The sequence below is a fragment of the Protobothrops mucrosquamatus genome, unplaced genomic scaffold, assembly GCF_001527695.2.
Source record: "Protobothrops mucrosquamatus isolate PMUCROS unplaced genomic scaffold, P.Mucros_1.0 scaffold943, whole genome shotgun sequence".
Taxonomy (NCBI): domain Eukaryota; kingdom Metazoa; phylum Chordata; class Lepidosauria; order Squamata; family Viperidae; genus Protobothrops; species Protobothrops mucrosquamatus.
Genome location: NW_015387191.1, coordinates 232,619 through 260,617, shown reverse-complemented (window position 1 = coordinate 260,617; position 27,999 = coordinate 232,619). Strand labels below are relative to the sequence as shown.

The window sequence follows — 27,999 nt, the reverse complement described above, 5'->3', positions numbered from 1 at the left end:
TGAAACAAGTAAGGGATGATGCTAAAGGACATATTAGAAGGATATATAATGTTTTATTAGAATTGGATTCAGAAACTGAGCTAGTTAAAGATTGTATGATTAAATGGGCTCAAAATATAGGAGAAATAATATCTATGGATACCTGGGAGCTGATATGGGTGAGAAATGTGAAATTTACGCAGGCACAAAATTTACGTGATAATTTTTATAAGATGTTTTATAGATGGCACATGGATCCTGCAACTATGTCTCGTATTTATGAGAATTATGAATCCAAGTGCTGGAGGTGTGGACAACAAGATGCAACTTTTTTTCACATGTGGTGGACTTGCAAGGTTATTAAAGCCTTATGGATAAAATTATGGTGGAATTTGCAGCAAGTTTTTAAAAGAAGAATTTTTTTTTTGCCTCAGTTGTTTCTCCTAGGTATTACACATAATTTGGATGTAAAAGAAACGAATTTGATGTTGTATTGTTTAACTGCTGCCCGTTTGCTGATAGCTCAAAACTGGAAGAGTAAAGTTTTACCAACAATAGAGGACTGGAGAGTGAAGGTTTCGCATCTTGCTGAAATGGCAAAGATTTCGGCTTATTTGAAGGATCACTCAAATGAACAATTTTTATCAATATGGAGAAGATGGATTGTTTATATTCAAAATAAGCATAGAATGGTGGAATATAGGTTAGGTTTTTAGATAAAAAAAATTTTTTTTCTTTATACATATACATATATTTCACCTACTTATGTAGAATTACACTTTGTGGAGTTAGGGATATTAATATAAGGTTACTTTTAGTTGAATAGTATCCTGGGATTAGGTTTGGGAAGTCCGGGTGGGGGGTGGGGGGGTTTCAATTGTGATGTACTTGTGATGTGTTTTTTTTTTTCTTATGTTGAAAACAATAAAAAATCTTTTGGAAAAAAAAAAAATATTTATCCTAGTCTCCAAAAATGTGCCTCCTGCTATATAAGGTTCTGTTTATCCCATTGTATGAATTAATTCTCATGTAGCCATGTTCAAGTGCCAAGGAGGTAACTGGAAAAGGAGGTAACTGGTTCAGATCTTGCCAACGGGTATACCTAAGAGCATGAGATTCCTGTTGAGTTATGGCAAGGAAATCTCATCAGGGGATTAATTTTTTCTCTCTGTTGTTCTCCATGTACTGATAATTGATATACTATATGGGTAGTACAACAGTTCGCTTAGTGACCTTTTGAAATTACAACAGTACTGAAATAGTGACTTATGACTGGGTTTTGGGTTTTTTTTGCACTTATGGCCATTGCAGCATCCCCATGGTCACGTGATTTACATTGACAATTGATTCACATTTATAATGGTTGCAGTGTTCTGGGGGGGGGGTCATGTGATTCCCCTTTTGCAACCTTCTGACAGACGAAGTCAATGGGAAACCAGGTTCACTTAACAACTGTGTTACTAATTTAACAAGTACAATGATTCACTTAACAAATGTGGCATGTAAAATGGGCCAAAACTCACTTAAGAAATTTCTCACTTAGCAACATAAATTTTGGGCTCAATTGTGGTCATAAGTTGAGGACTCCCTGTATATGATGTACTCTACCAGCCCCTGGTTGTTCTCCTCTATAATAAATTGCTTTGTTCCCATCTGAATTGAGAATCATCATTATGTCTATTGGGAAGAAATCCCATAACTTAACTATGCTTTATGTAAAGTAGCCATTGTTTGCTCTATAAGTCCTGAATCTCCTTACATTTAGCTTCAATAGCAGTATCTGTGTGTTTGTGTCTATGTATCAGTATCTGTGCCTGGGTACATTTACCACCACATGTTTAAAATCTGAGTCTGTCTTCAAAATTGGTCTGTGGTCAGTAGTGTATGTGACTGGGGGGAAAAGAATGATGTTAAAATAATAATTTAACTGGTCCTTTAAGTGAAATAATTTTTTCCCCCTGTATTTTTTGTCAACCTCCCAAATAGACTAGACATGAAACAAAAGATGAACTAATTCTACTTCATTGTAAGATTACATTGAGGGAATCTTGCAAGTCTGAAAGTACACATCTCCTACCATCTTTTTTTTTTTTTTACTGCAGCTGCAAGTTCACCCCCATTAATCCAGTTGAGCCCTAGGTAGCATCTCCTCCCTTTGTCTCCCAAGGTCATTCTCACAGTACCATTACAATTCCAAAATATTTAAATTTTGCATCATTAAGAATTTGCATTAGCAACCTAGTTGTATGAACTAGTGTCTTGATATTTTCAGTGGACTTAGTTTTCATGATCTTTAGTGTTCCTGAATGTGAGCCAGACTTCACAACTGTTGTGATCTATGAGCTGACAGGATACAATTAGCACATTAATGGATGGATTCTGCAAATAGGAAAAAGGTCCAAATCTTAAGTGTGGAGCCTCCTTTATGAATGCCAGTTATATGACCTCATAGTGAGATAATGTGCTAAATGTCATGACAAAATAAACAATTCATTTTGTCTTGAAATATTCATGGTTATTGCCTTGTAAAATAAAAAAGTTTTATTTTTCTTTCTCTTGCTTCATTTCCCCCCCTGTTAATAGCAAAATATGGAAGTCACAGTGAAAGCAGCATCAGTGTTTATTGGAGTTCTAGGAGATCATTTAGGATCAGATTAAACATATTGGCTGTGTTTGAATAACATGGCTAACATAATTTGGTGGTACTTAAGAGAAAACATTTGCGCCTGTGAGCCATTCCAGAAAAATCAGGAAAAACATGGAGCAGTCAGCTGTAGCAAAAGCAACTAGGAGGACCTCAATTTTTGCTTTAAAAAAGGATATATTTTTTGTTAAAAGGGATCAGTAGAAACCCAAAGATCATTGGAGACATTGCAAGATAAGAATTTGGGTAGACTTGCTCCCACTCCTATCTCACTCACCATGGCGTGATGGTGAAAGATCAGAGAGAGGAAGTCTCTAGAGTGCCCATTTTTGTGGGATAGCTCTGAGCATTTTTTTCTGTGTTAATAGCCAGAATGGAATGTTAACTCTCTGTTGTCCCTTTGTTCAGTGTTTGTATGAATGGAGAGATTAGTTTAACCACAACCCACTAGGATTGTTTGGGATTAAAACTAACATCTAATCTTGGGGCTAACTTGTTTATAATGTTTGTGTAACATGTTGGCTCCCTTAACCAGGTTGAGTGCATGGTGTGACCAAAAATTGAATATGTGTAAGCTCCTAATGTTCTGAGATGTTTAAACTCAGCCATATATACTAAAAAAGCATTCACCTTTTCTTTCCCATAAATATTCCAGTATTGATGCTAACATAGGAAATCATGGTTTGAATTTAGAATACACTTTTTATTATGGAAAAGAATTGCCCTCTCCCTTTGATCTCTTTATGACACTTTGTCATAAAGTGGCACATAGTCTAAATGACGAATAATTGAGATTAGCCCTTTTTGCCTTTTTTCTGGAAAAATCACAGGCTATAAATATATATTTGTTTCCAGAAAACTGTAAACTTTGGGGGTGAGTCCATGTTTATCTACTCTTTAACTGACTTTCTAATTTATTTTTCATCATTTTGGTCTTTGATTATGAACTGAATTTTGAAATTTGTCATGACAGATATGAATGATAGCATCTAATAAAATATACTTACTAGAAGATGGAGACATTCTTTTGGTTTTATTCCTCATATTCCTGATGCATTTTTATTCTCAAATTGTTTCAGTTTCACTAATACAGTAAATAAATTTTCAAATTTTGGTACATCCTTATATAAAATGGACTAAACAAATGAAACAAATGCCATCTATCTGCATTAGATACCTTCATTATGTTAAGTATTTAGAACATTGGTAAGATCATGTAGGGACTATTCTATTAAACATATGCAGCCTGTCAGGAAAAAAATTAAGAATTAAATTTTGAAACTTTGCCTGAATGAACCACCATTCATTTTTCTCCCACATCTGATTTCATATTTAATTTTGGTTTTTCATCTGGTTTAGGAGAAATGGATGAACCTAGTTTAGCAGTTTTGAAAAGCTATAAATAAAATTCTTGCCTCTTTGTTATCATAAAAAACAAATTAGTTGGTTTTCAGCAGTTAGTAATTCGGAAGCAGCCACAGCTTTCCCAAATTGCATTCTCTGAGGAGTCATGGGTCCCAGATTTTGGACACATTCTTTAAATTAAGGATTTTTTTTTTTAAAAAAAGAACACCTGACTGAATAAACTGTTTACAATAAACATTAAGATAATTATACTGAGTAACACAAAGCTGATGAACCAGGCTGTAATTGTGAATGTAGGTTGTAGTTTATTGGTGGTGTTAAGGATCCACAAAAGGCAGGCAATGCTGATGGTGGTGGAGAAGCCAAGAATGAGAATAAGACAACTGCAGAAAGAAAGTGTGAGTTGAAATGAAAGTCTCAGAAGATAGATTAACCTGCCAATGGAAAGTGAATATAAAAATGGAAAAAGAACTTCCTAAAACAGTGGTTCTCAACCTTTTTAATGCCGCGACCCCAACTGGTCGTAAGTCGAGGACTAAACCGGTCATAAGTCGAGGACTAAACCGGTCATAAGTCGAGGACTAAACCAGTCGTAAGTCGAGGACTACCCAACCAGTCGTAAGTCGAGGACTTTCCCTGCCCGGGAGCGCCGCGCATGCGTGGTTCCGCCCCCTGCGCCGGCCGAGGCGTAGCTGGCAAGCGGCAGAGACGGAGCAGGCCGACCACCAGCTGGCCCAGCCCAAGGGAGGTAAGGCTCCAGTGGAGTTAGTAAAATTAAACGATAGAAATGATTCTGAATGAAACCATAGGGAAACATGCTATGAGTATGTTGGAAAAGGATGAGACTGTGGTATAGGTAGACTAACTATGGAGGGATATTAAATTCTGACTATGGTTTGCTTATGAAGTGACTGTACAATTTATTTAACATGACCGATCACTGGAATAATGGGAATTATTGTTCTTTGTACAAAAGGAGGCAAGAAAGGGACTGCGAAATGAAGTTGTGGAGTCATTGTGTTAAGAAATGCCTGGGCAGAGGTTTTTGCCAAGAAGCGGCAAAAATGAGCAAAATTTGGGAAATGTAGTCTGGCTTTAAGCCGGGTAGGTGGTACATTGTCCAATTTTTTATTGATCAGCAGGTCAGCTAGCAATCATTAATGTGAGAAGGAAAGTATATTGTAAGTTTTTTTATTTAGTATGGAATAAAGTGAATAGACTTGGAATGTTCTACATAAATATAATATAGACAGCCAGTTTGATATAGTGGTTAAGGCAATAGAGTAGACCATTGGAGACTATGAGTTCTAGTCCTGCCTTATCTTTGGGCTTTGGAATGATCACTTTCTCTCATCCCAAGGCAGAAGGTAATGCCATATCACTTCTGAAAATAATGCCAAGAAAATTGCAGGGGTTTATCCAGGTACAGTAGTTGTCAGAAGTCAAACTGACTCAAATATGGAGGTGGAGGTTGGTGGCTGAATGCAGTAAGCATTCTGTATAAAGGAAAGGAAACACATGTGAGAAGAAATTGCTGAGCAAATAATTCAACATTAAGCCCAGAGTAAGAGAAGAAACTGTGATTTTCCCTTGAACATCCCTTGTGATGTCCAAACTAATATTAGAGATGGCATTAAAGGGCTTTTGATTGGGAATGTGATTATTTGTTAATTAAAAATGAATAACTTGCAGAAACTATTAGATAAAATTATATGATGCAATGAAAAGAATTGATTCGAAAATTAATGTATCAAAGACCAAGGCAGTTTGTTTGATGAGGAAAATGAAAAAAATAAATAAATAAAAGTGGGGGGAGGCCAAGTGAAGTTTGGACATCTTGTTAGAATATTCACTTAAGATGGGTAAACAGATAAAACAATTTTAAGTCATACAAATGCTAAAAGAAAGTTTATGTATAATATCCAATCTGTTGCAAAGAATGAACCTGCATTAAATGAAATGAAAATTACTGTTTATATTTGTGCTTGCTTTGTATATGAACGTAAAAGTAAGGAGACTATAAAATTAAACTGAATGGGTTGTTTAAGAAATGTGTAGAAAAAAGGGTTTGGATCAACAATGAATTTGAGCTGAACAAATACAAAATACAAAAATGAATAGGCAGTAAAAAAAAGTATCTTGGAGTGGCTTGGTCATGCAAACAGAATAAACTAGAATTATATATGATATGAGCAGGATGAGATCTCCATATTTGCCCAGGCAGCAATGTGTTTCCTCTTCTCTTACTATGTGTTTTTAGTGTATTCTCCTAATCAGGGATAACAGGTGTCTGTTTTTAAACATGATCAATCAGAATAGAGCTAGAAGGGACCTTGGAGGTCTTCTAGTCCAGCCCCCTGCTCAAGCAAGAGCCCCTATATCATTTCAGACAAGTGACTGTCCAGTCTCTTCTTAAAAACCTTGAGTGATGAAGCATCCACAATGTCTGAAGACAAGCTGTTCCTGATTAATTGACCTCACTGATTTCACTGATAATGGCAGAATGTTAAAATGTGCAACATAAGATTGTACTGTAAACTCTGCCCTTTTGTATTTGTATTACAACATCACATATAACTATATCAGAGACAGAATTTGCATCACAAAATTATAGAAACATATTTTGTCCTTTATCCTCCATTGCTTCCCTCTATAGTCAGAGAGCACATGTTATACTGGAACAAGGCCACACAACTCTGTAGCTAATTAGATATAGTTACTCTTCAGTATTATGGAAGGAAACTTAAAGCAATTGCAATTCAATGGATTTCATAAATTGCTCTGCAAGGAACTGAAAATTAGGAAATTTAATGAGCAACAAAGTTTCAGTCCACTTTTAATCACAAAGCAGAAATTTGACTTGAATGAAAAAATTGACATGAAAAAGCTTTGTTTTGCAACATAAGACAAATAAAAGGCATTCTAATCAATCATTTGAACAGAATGCAAATAATTTACTCTGGGAAACTAATCAGCTCGTTGATGATAGTTACACTGTATAACATGAAACAAACCAACTGCATTATTTAAAAAAAAATCCTGTGCTTTTCTCTCATAAGAAATCAGTCTCCCTTCAATTTATTTGTTGCTTATTGTAAGAGGCTAATGCAGGAATAGATAGTTTAGTATCTCCTCCAGCTGAGTAATAAGAATTATAATTCTTACTATGTCTTGTGATTGAGCAATCCAAAATAACATCAATTTCTTCTTACTGAAATCCAAACGAACTTGGAGGGTTTGGATTGCTCATCCCTGATTTAGTGCTGATTTAATCTCCTCAGTGTACCAGGTGCAAGGAGAAAAATTGAACTGTGCATTTTTAAAATGATATTTCTTTCCTTCTAGGGAATTTGGCCGTTGGAAGGTAAACAACTTAGCTGTTGAGAGAAAGAATTTTCTTGGTTCCCCGTTGCCTCTTGCCCCTGAATTTTTCCGAAATGTAAGGCTACTAGGACGTAGGCCAACTCTTCAACAGATCACAGAAAACCTTATCAAGAAGTATGGGACCCACTTCCTGCTGTCAGCTACCCTGGGAGGTAAGATCGTTTTCATTAAACTAGGTGGGCCTTCAGCTCAGGTATTGAAACTTTACTAGAACCATACAGATGGTCCTCGTTATCTTCATCCTCGTTATTCAGTGTTTTGCCAATCTGCAGTTAGGAATATAGCCCAGACCTCTTTGGTTTTGTATAGCCCAGGTTTCAGGTTTGTGCTTCTAATTGATTATTTTCTGAAACTTTGGAATATAACTTCCCAGTTCCAAATTCTCTCATTACAGGAGTTATCTGCAATTTTAGGCTGAAAATCTCCTCAAATAAAGAGAGTGGGGTGGTGCATTCATTAAAAAAAAAACAGACATCAAAATTCTGATAGGGTTGCTGAAGATGAATTATAGATCAATATCGTTATTAAATGTGGATTACAAAATCTTTGCCTCAATAATAGCAGAAAGATTGAAGAGATTTTTGATTGAATTTATACATCTAGACCAAAATGGATTTTTTTTACCAAAGAGACAAATAAAGAACAACCTAAGAATGATCTTAGATACTCTGAAATATTACGAAATGCATCCAGGGAAACAAATGACATTAACCTTTTTAGATGCACAGAAAGCTGTCAACTGGCAATTTATGGTACAACAATTAAATTATATGTATTTGGGGTAAAACTTTATAAATATAATTAAAACAATTTACCATAGACAAATGGCTAAAGTAATTGTAAATGGAGATTTTACAGAGAATTTAAATATTAAAAAAGGTACAAGACAAGGGTGTCCACTAACTCCATTATTATTTATTTTAACTCTGGAAGTGCTGAATAGAAATGTTAGACAGGACCCAGAAATTAAATGTATGGAGATAAAAGATGAAAAATATAAATTACAAGCATTCATGGACAATTTGTTATTTATATTAGAAGATCCCTTGGAGGCAAGCCCTAAATTATTGACAAAGATTGAAAAATTTGGAGCAGGATTGAAAATAAACAGAGATAAGACTAAAGTTATAGTTAAAAATCTTACAGATAAACAAAAATCAACTGCAGAAAAAAACAGATCTCCAGATACTTAAGAAAGTTAAATAGCTGGGGATATACTTAACAGCAAGGTGTACGACATTAAAAGAAGATAACTATCTTAAACTATTAAAACAAATAAAATCAGATTTGGAAAGATGGAAAAAATTGCAATTATCAATCTTGGGAAGAATAGCGACAGTGAAAATGAATATTTTTCAAAACTACTTTTCTTATTCCAAACAATACCTATAAAATTAGAGAGAAAAATTTCTGATGAGCAAAATGCATTGATTTTGAAATTTATCTGGCAAGGGAAAAAAGTCAGAATAAGACTGAAATTGCTACAAGAAGCAAAACAAAATGGAGGATTTGGGCTACCAGACTGGGTTCTATACTATCAAGCAGCTGTATTAACATGGTTAAAAGAGTGGATAACCCTTAGACACAAAAGTCTACTATATCTAGAGGTGCATGACCTACAACTTGGATGGCATGCTTTTCTATGGTATGGGAAGAACAAATTCCACAAATACTTTCAAAATCACTATATAAGAAATGCCTTACTTCTGACATGGGAAAAGATAAAAATGAAAATCTATATGAAAATACCAGGATGGATCTTGACAATGGAAGTTTTTGTGCACCTAAATTTAATCAACTCTGGGAAACTTGTGACATGCAGAGACATTTTGAATACTGATGGTAATTACAAACTAAACAAGAATTGGAAGAACGGGGCATTGAGCTATCATGGTGGCCACACTTGCAAATGCAAATGAGATACGAAAAAGATGCCAAAACATATGGTTTTTATAAAGATCAAATAGTCTTTGACCAGATACTATTGTCATCAGATGAAAAATTGATTAAAAAAATTCTATAATTGTTTGTTAAATCTAAAGATGTAAGATGAACAAGTTAAAGAAACAATGATAACTTGGGCAAAAAAATTTGGACACAATGTAGAATTAGAAAAATGGCAAAACTTGTGGGAAAGAAACTATAAAATAACAAGGGCAGCTACTTATAATGAAAATCTATATAAAATGTTTTATAGATGGCATTTACCACCTGCAAGATTAGCAAAAATGTTAAAAATATGTCTAGTAATTGTTGGAAATGTAGGCAAAAGCCAGGTGGACATGCCATAAAGCAAAAAAAAAAAGGGCAAAAATACACATGTGGTTACAGAAAATGTTAAGAAAACATGTAGATTTTAAGCCAGAACTATTTCTTCTAGGTATAATTACAGAGAACTATGAAAAAAATGTATATATTTAATACTACATGTATTAACAGCAGCGAGAATTACATTAGCACAGTATTGGAAAAACAAAGAAACACCATCAGAAGAAGATATAATTAGGAAAATTTTGGATTGTGCAGAAATGGATAGGCTTACATTGAAAATGAAAGAGAAAGAAGATACAGAATATTTTCAAACATGGGATAACATTTATAAATGGCTAGAAAAGCGGAATAGAGAGTAGAAATGGAAGTTTCTACTATCAGTGTTAAATAAGTTTCTACTATCAGTGTTAAATATGTGAACCCAGACAACATGTTGTTTATTAAGCACTAAATATTTGTAACTATAAAAACTTAATAAAATATCTATAAAAAATTCTGATAGGGGATTATATGTTTTAGGATTTTGGTAAAGTAATTTCTGTATTTTTCATTTTAAATAAAAGTCAAGATGATGAGGATGATGCTTTAGTGGGGAAGAGAAATTGTTGGTAGGATTGGAAATTGCAAACCAGAGCAAATTCAAGAGATACATTAAATATGTTTACAAAACTTCTGCTACATGCACACTTATATGAGAGTAAAACAGTATAGACTTTAAATCCTATTTTTTTTACTTAGCAGATTCTACAACGAATGTCTTAGAACAGGGGTCCCCAACCCCCGGATTGGCACCAGGCCGTGGCATGCCTGAAACCAGGCCGCACAAACAAGCAAAGCCCCATCCACAGGATGCAGGGAGTACATAAAACCACGCCCCCTGAGGTCCGTGGAAAAACCTCTCTCCACAGAACCGGTCCCTGGTGCCCAAAAGGTTGGGGACCTCTGTCTTAGAAGGAGGAGGTGGGGGAGGGGAGAGAAGAAAGACCAATGTGACTTGAGACAGTCCTTTATTGTCATTGCACATCAGGTCTCAAAGAGAACATTTGTTCCTCTGCTGAAAGCCAAATATACGCGCTTTTCCACACTGATTATTTTGATGTATTCTAATTTGGTTTCTGTGCCTGGGTTTGGCATAAAGTGATTGATGATTGTTGTGTCAAGAGGAGGGTGAGGCAATATTACCTGATAACTTTCTTGGAGGTTTTTCTTTTCCTGATTATGGGGTACAAGGTTTGCTTTAGAGATGCTGTGTTCCCTTATTTTCACATTTCCCTTTTTCCATTTAAGGTTGCACTGGAAAGATTATCATAATGCTCTGATGAGCTGCAGGATCTATTTCTCTTTTTGATTTATATGACATTGCTGAGTGAGGTCATTTAAGGATGTGATAAATGATTTATCACTTTGCTTCTCACGTTCAGCATCACTATATGTTCTTGTGAAGTTCAGTGGAACCATAAAAATATTGTACCAGCACCTGAAATAATTACAATTTGGATAAGAGCTAGTAAAATGAACTCACTTCAGACAAAGCAGAGGTATTCTTGGGGAGCTAACATAAATCTGAAATTTCTCATGGACATAAATTATTTTTCAAATCTGCAAACTAGAAATGCAACTCAAGAACACAGGATACCATCTATTTTGGTGGAATGGATACCATTTACTTTTCAGTAATCAAGGATTGATAGACCTTTGAGAAAATTTGGTGGAATTATGCAGCAGGAAAGATCATTGCTGCTCAGAACTATTCATGCAAGCAGCTATCCCTCCTCAAAGTGACAATGGAGACAAAAACATGTTATCCTTTAGTGAGTGATTATATCAAAGATAATTACTGAGATTGAATAGCCTTCTGCTGGCCATCTTGGCAAACAACCTTGAATTGTAAAAAAAAAAAACCCACTCATCTTCGATTAGTTTTCTGCAAGCAAGTTTCAGTTGTATGTGGAGAAAATGACAGTCCTTTCCTCCTGTTTTGGAAGGGACATGCATTTCACTGCACTATTAATTTTATACAAGTCCTTTCTACATGTAGCTTCCTTTTGTCATTTAAGAAAACCACATTTTAAGCTTCATCCATTTCTTTTGTAGAAAAGTACCAAATGGATGAAAAATGAAAGCATGCCACCTATATTTATGTGCTTTACAGTGGTGTGCCCAGCATGCCATGATTTGACAGTTCAATTGTACAAAATTTATAAAATGCTGAGAAAAACATGATACTTTTTTACAATTTCAGGCTAAGAATAAGTTGTGCCAGAAATTGCCCATTTTGAAGTGCTATACAACCAGTCTCTGACTGAAATGCGGTACCCATGAAGTTTGTAATAAAAGTGTTTTGTTCAAGTTGGACTGAAAACTATTGAAACCGGAGGCATTCTTTGGGGGAATATACCACCATGTCTTCTGCATGATTCAAAATCGCCATTACTCAAGTCATTCTTTATTTCCTCATGAAACATGGAAAGGCAGATTTTGCATTTCTTGAGGAAATGTTTTAATGCAAGAAACACGCTAATGAAATGTGTTGTCCTATGTTCTCCTGTTCCTGTTCTTGCCTCCTCTTGTCATTGATGTCTCCCAAAGGCCTTTTTTATTTATTTTTCTACCTTGGACTTTCCCACCAAAACAAAGTTATTCCAAAGCACTGGAATATTCTGAGGACTATCTTGAAGAATGACTGAATCTCTGCGAGTGGACAAAGGTATGATGAATTGGAGATGTCTTGTTATCAGTTTACAAGAAATTGATTTTTAAAAAGAGTGGGATTTTATTTTATTTTTTAATTAAAAATTAAGTCTACATAAGAAAGAAAAAGTGTTTCAAGGCTACTGTGCCCTAGCCATTAGGACCTTAGGCCTAAAATGAAAAGTCTTTCATGTTACAAAATGCAATGTTTCAATAAATTGTTTTCTACCAACTCCTCAGGATATTTAAACTTTTATTATGATCAGATGATCCTCTCAGAAGGTCAACTTGTCATGTGAACATTGAAAGAAAAAATCAATATTCACCTAACTCAATTACAGTGCTCCTTTATCTTGTGGGCGATGTCTGATATGCCTTTAATATTTGCAGATACTTACGCTTAATAAATATTAATCAAGATGTGTATTTCTTAATGGAGGCTATAATTATGGCATCGGACCTGGATATCTCCGAGACCGCCTTCTGCCGCAGGTTACCTCCCATCGGCCGGTACGCTCCCACAGAGTGGGTCTCCTCAGGGTGCCGTCAGCCAGACAGTGCCGGCTGGCGACCCCCAGGGGGAGGGCCTTCTCGGTGGGAGCTCCCACCCTCTGGAACGAACTACCCCCAGAGATCCGGGTGATCCNCTAGGGAATTTTAGCGGGGTTTTTTAGGGGATTTTTAAGGACAATTTTAATGATCGGCCTGTTTAAATATTTCTTTTTAATTCGGCTTTTAATTATTGTATTTGTATTGTAGTTTTTATGAGGCTGTTAGCCGCCCTGAGTCCCATGAGGAGAAGGGCGGGGTATAAATTAAATTAATAAATAAATTAATAAATAAAATCAAGAAGGAGAATTTGGAAGCTGGTGTCTTGCAGACATCAAATGTGAAAGGAAATATTACATTCAATTGTGCCTGACCTATCAAAAAGGCTTAAGAATACAGAATTGATATGTGGCTATCAGATAGGCAAAGAATCCCAATTTATGTAGTCATCTGTCTAAAACATATAGAAAATAAAAAACCATTGCACAATTTCAATACTGTCACAGTCTCTCAACTATGGACTATGAGATAGTTTAGTTCTTAGAAATGCATGTTTATATATGCATTATATAATCTTTTAATCTTTTGCCTATTGGCTTGATAGTAACTCCTATATAATTCAGTGGATCTTCTGGACTAAATTTTAAAATGAAGTGACATGCTTCAAATGAAGTAACATGCTTAAAATAAAGTGACATGCTTCAAATGAAGTAACATGCTTCAAATGTTACTATAGCTGTGTTTGCTACCTCGAGATGAAATTATGGCAAAATTATTCACAAAAATATTTGTGTAGGAAATAACAAGTCTGAGCCTGAGGAAGGGGTCAAATGCATCACCAGTCTTGAGTTTCTTTGCACCCACAAGAGATCTTGTCCCGTCCACCTTGAATTCTGTTGACTCTTATTTACCGCCAATTTGCTTTGACTGTTAGTAGTTTGGATTCTTGTAGAGAGCATCAGCTTGCAGTCTGGACTCCTGAATCAAGATTATGGTGGGCAGCCTACTTACTGTTCCATTTATTTAATTACATGATTTAGATTTCTTCAGAAACAGTAAGGTGGTATCAGAACTTAATCTTGGGATTAGGGCTTCAAATATTCTCTATATTCTCAAATAAATGTTTGTATAGATGTCAAATATTTTTGATATATTTTATTGACATTTGATCTCTAGGGACAGCAATATTTGATATCCAGTATGCAACTATATATATAGCAGTTCACTGGAATGTGAAACACTTGAAAGTCAACATTAAAATAGTGAAAATTTTTTTGTCATAATTGGTATCCACATCAATAAGAAATGAGACACCTGAGCGGGAGTTAATTACAGTAAAGAGCTGTGTCTTTTGTATGAATCAGGTGTTGAATCGAATCATTTCTTTGAGGGTTTATTATAGATGAGACAGACCTGCCTCAAATGCAGACACTGTATCCCTTGTGCTCTGCTTTTTAAAGATTTCATTAAAAAAAAAAAAACGGTTTCCCCAAAGAAATTTTTCTCTTTCCTCCAGTGGTACCTATATTTTCAACACCTTGTCAGTAAGAAAGAAGAAAGCCACTGCTGCATTTTGTGTTCTTTAGTAGTGCTGCCAAACATTTATATTCACAGGCAAGAAAGCCAGCTTGGCAAATGGATATACACTAATTTGATTTGCCTCTGCCACTTCTGTCTCCCTTGAACAACCAAAGGACCTCTAAAATGTTCCCAGGATCTCTGTATATATGGGCACTGAAGAAAGTTGCCCATGGAAACCTAAGAAAAGATTTTGTTGATTTTTGTTTCTAAAGCTACTTTGAGGAAATACAGCCAATGGCATTTATTTGACTATGGTGATTTTTCAGGACTAAGATTTTTGTTAAATGTTGTTTCAGCTGAAATGCAATATTTTTAAGTACACAAGCCAATAAACTTTTATACTGAAAGTAAAACAAAGAGTTATGCCTTTAAACTGTAGATCGTATCTGGCAAACATTCCACCCGTCCTAGGAACAGTTTAATTTTCAATAAAATGGACATGTTGTAGTATATAGTACATACTAACATTCTGTCTATCTATCCATCCATCTGTCTGTCTATTTATATATCCAATTCATTGTATGTTATCATATTCATGAAGGTTAGTCCAGTTTATAATTATGAATAACAATTTATAAAACTGGAGAGTTGGCTTTCTAAAGTTAGATCATGTCAATATCTCATATATTATTCATTTGTTCTCTATTGTTATTTATTTATTTTATTTATAAAATGTATTGGCCACCCCGCTTACGACGTGGTAACTTTGGGCATCTTACAATCATAAGTTATTGTTAGTTCTATGCCTTTGCAAATTATTTTTAAGCAAGACAAGTTTGAATTTGTTTTCATATACAATACAACATACACACACCTTTTGACCCAGCCAGTCTTAATAGCAAATTACCCATTTCTAATAAATGCTACAAGTAAACTTCTCCAAAATATCCTCTCTTTTTTATATATACAAGGATTTTGCAAAGTATACCTTTTGTATGTGGTATTCCTAAATAATTGCTGCTCTATATGAAATGTTGACTCAAGAAAAAAACATCATCATAAGTGCAGTTCTGGATTGGAGAATCTGCCCTGGCAGATTATAACAATTGGGTATAAAATAAATCTATGACTCTCCCCCCCTTTAATGTATAGTTTAGCCAAATGAATTCTAATGCCTATTAAAGGTTTCTATTCACAATTCTCTTGTTTTATATAAGATTAAATATGTCTGATATACAAAAGAATTGCAAATCATAGTTCATAGTATTTCCTAATGGACTTGATTATTTCAGTAAAATTCAGCTGAATATTTGCAATGGAATAAAATAGAAATACACAACTGTAGTATAGTAAATGTTGAATTAGAGGGAGAAATATTTTTGTATTGTGCAGAACAGCACCCGAAGTGTGCTAAAATCTTGAAGATGGCAGATGTGATATTACTACCCAAGCCATGACCTTTTTGTACAGGTCTATGATGTTAATACATGTACAAAAGAGGCAGGACATGTATTGCAACATTACATCCACCATTGTGCAGATTTTGACTTTCCAAAACACACTTTTGTTAGGTAACTCATGCTTTCATAAATGTGGCCAATATATTTTGCCTAGCTGCTTCCCCAAAATGGATAATTACCTTCTGTGCAATTTATGTTCCTTGCATCACTAATAACTTTACAGAATGAGAAGACAGGCTTCAGAAATATGTCTACATTAAAGCAAAAGAAAAACAAAAACAGAAAACAATTCCAAATGTTTCAATCACCAGAACATCTATTATTATGCACAATATAAATATAGGCTCCCAAATCATATTTATGAATATTTTGCTAAAGCTGTCAGCTTATTTTACTAATGCCTTCAATACAGGGCCTTATAATTTGCATCTTTATTGAACTAATTCCTATAGCCATTCAGAAGATCTTTATGAATTTAATTCAGTATTGCAACTTGCCATTTCCTAATTCTTCTTCAGCTCTTTCTGAAATGATGCAGCATGACAATGCATTTCTGTTAATTCTTTAAATTAATTAATTCTTTAAAATAAAAATGAATAGAGGAACTCTCCTACTCTCTGAGTATTTTGGACAGGTTGCAGGAATAAAAATGTGCAGGTTGAATTTCAATTGAAAACATAAATATTAAATTGTGATGGATGGATGGATGGATGGATGGACGGATGGATAGACAGATAGACAGATATAGACAGATAGATGTATGATATGTATATGTATGTGTATATGTGTATGATCTGTATATATGTATGAAATTATTGAATATGGGCAAAGGCAAGTTACTTGAGAAGAAGCACCATGAGACTTACTTCTGAATAAATCTATATAAGCTCATTATTTCAGTTCCTATCCAGATCAAGAAAATCAGGTTAAAAAAAAAGCATAACAAAACCACAGTTCTAGTTTCTCTCTGCTCTCATCATAACTTTATGACATAACGTGTCATTTTGTTATGCTTTTTTCTTCTTTCAATGTAGGAATTAGCCAGTCATGCAGGCTCAGGTATGGGGCTGACAGATAGGATAACATCAAAGCACATGTTATTTATACATTGAAAAGAAGTCTGTCTTAAATCTTCAACATCTCTCCAGAGTTGCGAAAGCAAATACTATCTCAAGAATCCACAATGTTTTAGTTCCACTAGATAGACCAGACCAGAAAATCAGCCCCATAGGAAGATTAGCACTATGCTTTATTGAGATATAATAATAGAATCTTGCATATTTCTGTCATGGTCACTTCCCTTACTCACTGCAAATTGCCAACATAAATATTATATCTGTGAAGAATTAATCCTAACTGAAGGGTAGCTTGCACAATCCAAAGGTAATGAGAAGGTTGGTCTGTCATATGAATGGCAATCTTTCTAGTTATGAATTTGTGTCTACAAGAATATCATTATTAGAGTATGGTCATCATTCTGGATAGTCATGACCCAATTATTGAATTACATGGCAATTTCTTTTTCCTGTGAGTGAGACTTATAAAAACTACACACACACACACACACACACACACACAAATATACTTCAGTTTTGCTTAGGGCTAGTGAAGCAAAATTCTCTAGAATTGTTATTAATACTGTTTTAAGAACAATTAAATAAATATAAATAAATAAGGCTGTAGAATAATTTATCCAGTCCTTTTGCTGTTCTCTGTTAATTTTCCTTCCTTCCTTCCTTCCTTCCTTCCTTCCTTCCTTCCTTCCTTCCTTCCTTCCTTCTTCCCTCCCTCCCTTCCTCCTTCCCTCCCTGTGAATAGTTCTCTAAATCACAAATATATATTTTACATTCAAATCTTAATTTGCAGTAATTATTTCACAGTTTTACATTAGATTCTACATTAATTTCTGTGTTGATTTTAATATGTAATTCTTGAAGATCTATTATTCAATTTTTACTTTGTTTCTTTCTACACAGCATAGATGAAGAGTATAAAATAAAGCTATTAATATTTAAAGGTAGTTAGATTTGAGCAATAGCTTATTTTAGCTTGTTATTGATCCTGTTAGGCTTTAGATAAGAGTAATTTCCAACATTATTTTCAGAATCTGACTAACTGAAGGTATTATGAACAGAATCTGCAACCAATGGATATGAATATGTCAACATGTTCACTTCATATCTGCATTAGCTTGTGGTGCAAAGCAAACAATATCTCAAAAATGATCCTAATGTATATGAACACATGCTCTTGTATTGTTATCACATATACTCATTTTTGTATTGTCATTCTATAATAAAAACAATTGATATATTACTTTAATTAATATAAACATTTTGTGTATACCTTCTTTAGTATGCCTTTATTTTTATTGGTGAATAGCAATGTCAGAGTGTGAAAAGTAGTAAACATTACAGAAAAAATGTGAATTTCAAAGGACAATTGTCTTTTGGTTTTGTTCAAAATGCAAACTAAACAAAATTGTCCTCTTAGTACCTAGATATTTTTGGTGCCAAAGCTCCTACTTCTAGCCAGTTCCTTGCAAATGAGATGCTAGGATTAATGCTAGTTATGCTATTAAAAAAACAAAGACAAAATGAGTGCTGTAAACTTCTTTGACTTTTTTGTGGTATTGTTTGCACAGGAGAAGAGTCTCTCACAATTTTTGTGGACAAGCGGAAGCTGAGTAAGAGATCAGAAACAAGTGATCCCAGCATTAACAGTACCACAGTGAATCTGGAAACACTACACCAATTGGCGGCCTCTTACTTTATTGACAGGGACAGCACCCTGAGAAGACTTCACCATATTCAGATTGCTTCCACTGCCATAAAGGTATGAAAACATTCTACAACAATTCAGTGCAAAAATTCATTATATATATATTCATGTGTATTCATGTGTAGGTATTGGTAATTTATAGCTGTGAAACAGAAACCATTTCTAACAGACAGGATGGCTACATAATAAAGTGGAATAGCTTTAACACAATGTGATACAGCCATGAAGACATTACAGTGTTTGGCTAGATGACCAATCACAAATCCATCCTGATTCCAGCTATAGTTCACAGGCATAGTTGCAGCCAAATTGTGCAAGAATGATGCATACTGTATATTCAGTTCTCTTTTATTTGTCATCTTTGGCTCTATTTCAACTTTCAATTCTTTTGCAGAATGATGTTGCCAAAGCTCATCATTAAATGCATTTTATTGATTCATAATGTTTTATTGACATTCAAGGTAAAATGTTTTGTTTCCAGATTTCTCCTTTGGTTCAAAATAGTGTGTAGAACTGCAGTATTTATGCTTCATATCCAATATATAATACAAAGCAATATCCAATTATCTTCATCAACAAATCTTCTACAATATATTCAATCAGTTTGCACCAGAGTCTTTGTAGGGTTGGATTTAGACCAAGTTAACTACATATAGTTTATGCTGGAATCAATGGAGCTGTTATAGTCTGCTCAAGTTCTGCCTTTTCCAACACAGTATCTCTCCTGTACATCCTCCCTATTTCAAGAAAAGGAATAACAATGTATGTTTATATGCTCCCGTGCATTTCTATTTTTTATCATATAAAAAGATGCAGAAATTGTGACAGTATTAAAGCAACAGCAGCAAATAAATTAATAATGTCATTTAGCCATCTTCCTCCCAGAATCTCCATGCAGTATAATGACAATTCTTCTTTATAACATTCCATAATGTATATCAGGCTCAGAGACAGCATCTTGTTCTGAATAAGCAGGTGGAGTCAAATTCCCCTTTTCTATAGTCAAAAACTTCAGTAGCTCTTAATGTTGATAGATGCTCAATACAGGTACTCCTTGACTTAGAACAGTTTGTTTAGTGACCATTCAAAGTTACAACGGAAGTGAAACATGTGACTTATGACTGTTTTTCATAGTTATGACATTTGCAGCATCCCAATGATCATGTGTTAAAAATTCAGATGCTTGGCAACTGGTTCATATTTATGACCTTTGCTGTGTCCCAAGGTCATGTGATCTTTTGTGACCTTCTGAAAAGCAAAGTCAATGGGGAAGCCAGATTTACTTAACAACCAGGTTACTAACTTATCAACTGCAGTGATACACTTAACAACTGTGGCAAGAAAAATTGTAAAATGGGTCAAAACTCACTTAACAAATGTCTCACTTAACAACATAAATTTTGGACTCAGTTGTGGACATAAGTCAAGGATTACCTATAGTTCTGTGAAACAATATTGAATATTATTTTTGACAATATAAAGACTTGTAATATAGCATCAATACTGCTTACTCCTGGGAAACAAAGCTGTGCATTTATAGCCTACAAGAAAATGTCAGATATGCAGTCACCTCCATGTCTCCAAAGAATCGTGGGATACCAGCTATCTTAGTGCATTCTTAACAGCGAACAGCCTTTGCACTACATAATTGTGTTATATGGAAACAAGTGAAGGAATCTTAGATAACTTAATTTTGTCTACATTTAGTCTGCATTACAGAAAATGTTGGGAACCCTCTGAGATTAAGTATAACTGAAATGAGAATATCATAAAGGCCAGCCAGGATACTTTTAAACAACTTGGTTGCTATTTACTTATCCCTGTAATTCACAGATTCTTAGACATTTTTAAAGTCTCCTGCAGTATACTCTTCAGGCCGCATGAGGTAATGGCAAGGATTAGTAAATATGGCCTATGAGGTACCCAAAATATTCACTTCAGAAGCTCTAGCAATGTGTGCAAACTGCAAGGTAAATGATCAAAGTCATCTCAATAGAGGAATAGTTATGTGAAGGTTTCCTTGACAATTTGAGAACCTTCCATTTTGATTTAAGAAAACAGTTTTCCCTTCATGTTCTTACTAGGAATTCTTAAATTTGCTGTCAAGGACATGCTCTTTGTCTGGAAATGTACTCCCTTCAGCCTTGAGAGAACATACTTAGCAGTACAGTGAGCTAGAATCCCAACACAAATTACTGAAGCAGCACAATTATTTTAAAAGGAAACAACTGCCATTAAAAATTATACACTCATATGATTAAATGCAATTGGATCACAGTATTTCAGTTCTACTACCAGTAGCCTATTTGTTAATCAAGTTAAAAAAAAACTAAGCTAAACAAAAAATTAAATAGCTCCAAAATATTTACATAAATACTGCACATTTTATTTACATCACTAAACCTATAAATACATAATACCTTTATGTATAAAATTATGTAAATGTCTTCTATAAAATACAAGGACAGGAAAAAAAACAAAAAATAGATTAACAAAGAAAAAAAATAACCACAATTGAATCATAAATACAATTACTAAAAAGCCTGTTGTACCACTAGAGTTAGCTATCATGCTTGAAACATTGAAGTCTGGAATAATTTATTATCATTTTTGTACTTCAGTTTTATCAAAAAAATTGCAAGTTCTTCTTTTACTTTCTCTTTTTATTTACCCCAACCTAATGAGATCAGGGGAGGATGCAATACCAAATAAGGACAAAATTTCCTTAATATAACAGTGATGGGGAAATTAATCCAGAATTCACACTGAGGAAATGCTGTTACATGCAATTTTAATTTGCTGAATAGATAGAATAATCAAGGATCCACAGAGATTGGATCTGCAATCCAGTTATAAGGCCAAGACCTCATTTACTGCAAAACTATAGTATTAAAATATAAAGATGAATAATATTCTGTGTAGTACTGATATGTTTGTCTCATGCTTGCACAATCATATCTCTAACATGACCCATTTTCCACAGTCAGTAGAAGTTTAGCTGTGTATAGTTACTTCAATGGTGTTTCTAATTGGAAGGCTCCATTGTTTACACTCTGAGGCAATATCCTTTGAACATTTGCAGCTGGAAGAGATCGTGTTATCTTCTTGGCAGTTTGGGACCATACTTTTTCTGTGCAATGTATGAGAACCTTACTCTTGTTGTGAGAAAACTGTCTCTGTTATTGTTGCCCTAGATAAGCTCGTTTCTGATAAAATATCTCTTTATTTTGAGAGCATAGTCTGTTGTTGGATTTTTTTTGTAATGTATTCTCATAACATACTGAGGGAGTTTACTTGTGAACTTCTTTGTAATCAGTGTCAGCCACAATCAGGGACCATCATCTTGTTGACAACCAATGTTATAACCTTCAGGTTTTGTTGACTTTCTTTATCCACTGGTGCTGATTATCTTGTCCATTGATTCAGCCTTGCTGTTGTGATAAAAGCTGCTGTTTTCTGTCATCTTACTTGCTTTGTTTTAGGCATTTAAAATCAATTCAATCATTGAAATCGTTACACATCCATCAATTCTTTATCACGGTTATATGCTTGCATACAGCCATGTTTGGAACATTCTGCCACATAGACAAGTTTTTGTCAGGACTCCCACATTTTCCCATGTAGCTAGTTGTGACTGCTTTGGAATCTTTTTATTTATTTATTACCATGATAATGTTAGCTCATTTTTCACTGAGATGATTGCCTTTCTTGTTTCTTTTTCTTTTTGCTTTTTCCTTATTTTTCCCCCCTCTTGTTCCCTTTTCAAAGCTGCATAATTATATTATCAGAAGATCTTCCCTGCTATTACAGCATCCAGCTTTTGGATGTATTGCCATCATGAGCCCATTTCACAAGTTTCAGCATCCTGGGAGTAAAATGCCCTCTTCACATGGGCATAAACTATCCTTTTTTGCCTAATGAAGATCTTTCAATTGAATTTCATTCTGGCATGGCCTGTTTCCCAAAAATCACTGTATTATTCTTAGTCCACTAAGTCCCTATCTGCTGAAGCCATTTGGCCTCAGATTTTGTGCACTACCATTAACCTATGATACATACCTATCCCACTTTTACCACTTCACGCTTTGTTTGGAAGCCAGCTAGTTTGAATGGCCTCAACTATGTAGATGGCATGACTTTCTTAGGCAATAGAGAATTTGATATACCAACTAGTAGTCCATGATACTTCTGCTTTTCAGTTTTAACCCCAGTGTTTTCCATCTTGGTGAAGACAGCAAAAGACTTCAGGGCAACTTCAATACCACTAACTTCTCACCATGCTCAGAATCTTTACAGAGGTAAAGGAAAAGTGATGCTTTATGAAGTTTTAAAGTAATTCAAACATCCCCCAACCCAAATCTATTATATAAGAGGCAACAACATCAGACTCTCATTATTGTACTCTGGAACAAGGATAGTAGAAATATTTCACTCAAATTTGATTTAAAGAAAGAGTTTGCTTTTCATACCAACTCTAAGAATTCTTACACTTGTTGTCAAGGACAAACTTCTTGTCTGGAAGTACACTCCCTTCAGCCTTGTGAGCATACTTAGCAGTATGGTGAGCTAGAAACCCAATACAAATGAATGAAGCAGCTTAATTATTTTTAAAAGGAACTATTTAAAAGATCATTACTCATGGACAAGGACAGTAGAAAATCAGACAGTCTGGAACATGTTACACTCCCTAGGCTTTAACCCTTTGTGTTGCAGACTATAAAGCATCTACAGTGAAATAACTTTTTCTTTCTTTCTTTCTTTCTTTCTTTCTTTCTTTCTTTCTTTCTTTCTTTCTTTCTTTCTTTCTTTCTTTCTTTCTTTCTTTCTTTCTTTCTTTCTTTCTTTCTTTCTTTCTTTCTTTCTTAGGCAATCCCAAAAGTCAAGACGCAATAGTCCTGGACTTTGAAGCAGTAGCAGCCCATTTTGCTTAGCCAGAAGGAAGCACATCTCATTATACAACTGATTCAGCCACAAACGTTATTGTCCTATATTTTCATGCCTAGCTCTGCCCTACTGGATTGATACTTGGAGGCTAAGGCTAGAATTGAGGACTTCGTTTTTGAGAACGGATTTTGTAGCAATAAGATCCATTGCATTCTGGACAGGGTTTAAAAGCTTTGTCTAGCAGTACAAAAATGGGAGCTACAGCAACTCTACTTTATACTTCAAACCCTCCTATCACTATCCACATTAACAATGAAATCTGCCAATCTGACCAAAGGATTACTTTATGGATATAGTAAGAGAACCTTGATATTTTCTCTCAAGCTTTCTCTGTTTCACAGGCATAGTGTATGTTTTCCAGCTCTTATCTCCCCAAGATCATCTCTGTGAGTTTCTGGAAACATTCTTCAGAGGGATTACATCTTCTTTTCTAAGTACTTTATCATTCTTATGAAGGATATGGCCTCTGAATTAGATTAAACCATTTTGTCTGCACATTTTCTGAAATACTCTTGCTTCAGTATGAAATTCATTGCTTTCAATCTTCTTCTCTTGTGGAACAAAATATGGATCATATAGATTTGCATGCTTTTACATATACATAGCTGCCATATGACAACTGCAGCTTCAGTTGTTCACATCACATAGGACTTCCTTGTTTGGGGTGAGGACAGAGAGACTATATCCTTGCTAACCTTCCCAGCTAGGTCAGAATAGCTGCCAACAAAAGAAAACTGGGACAATCCAATTGAGACAAATTTCAGTCTGTTTATATCACAAGACCATGGGCCTATTTATTCCTTTTCAGCAAAGATAAGATAGATCCCCAGATTCTTGAAAACTTTTCCTTTCACTGTTGAAATGAACTCTTATTTTAAATGTTTCTATCCATTCCTCTTGCTGTCTCTTTTTTCTGTCGGCAAAGACACATAGGAATTTAATCAACTGTTTTTCATCTCTTCTTCTATTCTCAGCTGTCTCTGTTCCTCCTGTTGTTCTATTCCACCTGTCAAGTATATTTCTATGTTCTATGTCAAACCTTTCTTCCTAAATCCCTTTTCCTCCTATTCAGAGAATTTGATCCCACCTGTACAATAATGCCTTTGTTTCAAATTCCAAAAACTGAACAACTTTCAATATGTAGCCCTTCTGAATTTCATAGTTCTTCTGCACAGATACTCAAAGAAGGAAAAAAAAGACTTAGCTAAGTAACTGTCTCTTCCATCCATTAAGGATGACTTCCCAGCTTCTTTTTCAGATTTTTTTAAAAAAAACTCCATAAAGTTAAAAAAATGTGTAAAAGGACATTTCTTATTACAAAGAGAAATACATAAAATAATAAGCCAGCTCCTCTACTTATATTGGCAGCCTTCCATAGCAATTTTTCACATTAAAATATAAATAATAAAAAGAATGATTGAAATTGACAGAATGAAATTTTATAATCCTACTAGAGATACTATTATCTAAAGATTAATCTTTAGATTGTTTATGATTAACAGGAATGGAAGAAAATCTTGCCTGTGTTGAATTTTAATGTAAACATACTACCCAGTACTAGTTCCTGAAACAATATATGACCTGAAGCACAATTATCTTTACATATTCATTCTGTTTCTGAGTTTTGCAATGCAGTTTTCCAGAAAATTAATGCATACTAAAACCCACATATTAGATAAAATTGCATGAAATAAATGTGAACATTGGAGATAAGTGCACATAAAATCTATCCATGGTAGAAATAATATTCAAAAAGATAATATATTGATTTGGAAAAAATATTATGTCTCAAGAAAAGTGTTAACAAAATATATGTATTAGTGTACAAAATGTGTGTATGTGTATAAAAATGCACATTTAAAAACTTCATTCATTTAAGTGATTAATGCTTGTGTGAACACACATATTAATGGTTTGCTACCACAATTCTTTAATAAACCACAGTTTGTATTATAGATGGTGCAGAATGGGCTTAAAGTAGTTGTAAGTCAGGAGACAATTCTGGGGGCTGTAAAATACTTCATGGAGTGCATTTAGTTTACAATCCATGAGCTACTCCTCCACAATATATACTTTGAGGACAAAATTGTGATACTACATAATATAACTGCAGAGTCTAAGACACACTATTGTAGTATTATTCTCTGAGAATAGGCTTAATATGACAACATTGTCTATTTCAATCTTGAATGATTGAATGATTCCAAGAGGATATCAAAGTTGACAAAAGTGAGAGGCCAAGGAGAAATACATATAACGCCCAGATTGTTGCTGGCAATATACAAGTATACTGTAAACCACCCAGAGAGTGATGTAAAGTGCTGTGGAGCGGTAGATAAGTCTAAATGCTATTGCTATTTTTTGCCTATCACAAACCACACCTGAACCTATATGAAATAAGTTTAGAAACTCAAGTGCCAATTAAGAAAAACTAGAGTGGCAATATCTCTCTCAAGCTTTTCTCCACAAAACAAAACAAAACAAAAATGTTTGTAACTGGAGAATCATTGGAACTTCAGGTTCCAATGCACGGTTTTTCAATTGTTCCTCTGAAATGGAACAAATGAGAAACCATTTCAGTTATTGGGTATGGATGGCAGATTACAACTTCCGAATGAGATATGTTGGCTGAACACTTGCAGATTTGACAGGATTAATATCTGATGTTTTCTTCCTGTTGGATTTTTGAAGACATCATAAAAAACATTGTGATTTCTAAGGCAACAGGCTAGAAAGCAAGAGACTATGAGTTCTAGTCCCATTTAAGGCATGAAGCCTGGGAAGTGGCCTTGGGCCAGCTGTTCTCTCTTAGCCCTAGGAAAAAAGTAATGGCAAACCACTTCTGATAGTTTGCCAATTAAACTACAGGGACTAATTCATTAGTCAAGACTGACTCAAATGCACAGACATGGAGTTAATTTGTAACAATAAAAGATTATTCTACCATTGCAAATAACCAACGAACAAGAAAATAAATAAACAGTTATAAAACTTTTTTATTTGATTATTCTCTTGCCATCTCTAGACCTTATTTATACCATATGTTAGTCTACTTATGAGGAATGTATTCAAACTAAAATTGTAAAGTGAAATATGAGATTGGAAATTATATTGAACTTATTATAAGAAATAAATAAAGCATATTAATACAAACCTCATAATTTATATCTTCAGTCACCATGAAATTGGAAGCCCTGAAGCTCTGCAAAAGAAGCTAAATACATTACTTATAAGTAGGTGGCTTTGTCATTTTAAAAGAATTCCCAATTCTGTATTGACTATTATATTATTATAGGACATTATATGTTCTTTATCATAGGCACTGAGAAACAGATTGCAAAGGCTGCTGTGGGATTACTGTGGAATGATTGAATTATTATTTTTAAACATATTGTGAATTATTGATTAATATTTTCATAACTTCTACAAATTGTTTTATTCTTCTTTCTCTCCCTTCCTTCTTCTTGCTGAGTAGAATTTCCTTTTCTATCTTCTTTACATCTCCTTTCAACAAAGCTCATTTATATTAATGACATGTCAGTCATTAACAATAAGGGAATGGAAACTTTATTTGGAAATGTTCAAAAAAAATGACATTTTTGCAGGTTTCAAATATTTATCAGCAAAAATGGATATGTTGTTGTCAGAATACAATTTCCTGAATGGCTGATTTGTAGTATGGGTGTGTGTTAGCCAAAGTCCATTTCCCAATGTAGAAAAGGATAATTTTGAATACGTTTTCATGAATTTAACATGAAGTGGATAGGAAATGCTATTCATGTAGATCTGAACCTATTTGATTCCCATTTTGGACCTTCCTAAAACTCTGTCAGTGGAGACATTTTCTGAGTGAAACAGCTCAAACCACCGAAATTTCTGTATTTTTTTTATTTTAATTTTATTTAGAAATAGTCAGGAAGGCAAACATTATAAGAAGATCCCAAAAGTGCTTTTTTCAAGAGACAACTGGAGTTTCTTGTTTTTCTTTGAAGACATTTAGCTTCTCATCAAAGTTTCTTCAGCTCTGACTGGATGGTGGTGAATGGAAGGATTTATATTCCTTGGAATATAAATCAAGGAATATAAATCCTTCTATTCCCCATTGTTCAGTCAGAGCTGAAGAAGCTTCTTGGATGAGAAGTGAAATTTTAAGGAAGTCCAGTTGCCTCGTGAAAAAACACCTTTGGGGCAGCCATGACCTGGATGACTGGGAATGATCTCTGGAGGGCCCGGGACAGGGGCTATTCCTCTGTCCTAGTTCTTTTGGACCTCTCAGCGGCTTTTGATACTGTGGACCACGGTATCATGCTGCGGCGTTTGGTGGAGTTGGGAGTGGGGGGCACCGTGATGCGGTGGTTCTCCTCCTTCCTCACCGACCGCACGCAGTCTGTATTGGCAGGGGGGCAGAGG

General features: G+C 34.6%; 1 protein-coding gene across 2 annotated transcripts in view; it reads left to right on the top strand.

Moving 5' to 3' along the window:
- Window positions 1–27,999, top strand: part of LOC107290644 (BMP/retinoic acid-inducible neural-specific protein 3) — a 232,587-nt gene that overhangs the window by 121,772 nt on the left and 82,816 nt on the right. Inside the window, exons 2-3 of one of the 2 annotated variants that reach the window (XM_015819544.1) lie at window positions 7,334–7,524; window positions 18,509–18,699. In XM_015819544.1, coding sequence (XP_015675030.1) covers window positions 7,334–7,524; window positions 18,509–18,699 — 382 coding nt within the window. The remainder of the gene's footprint in view (window positions 1–7,333; window positions 7,525–18,508; window positions 18,700–27,999) is intronic. The other variant, XM_015819545.1, reaches the window with a different exon arrangement.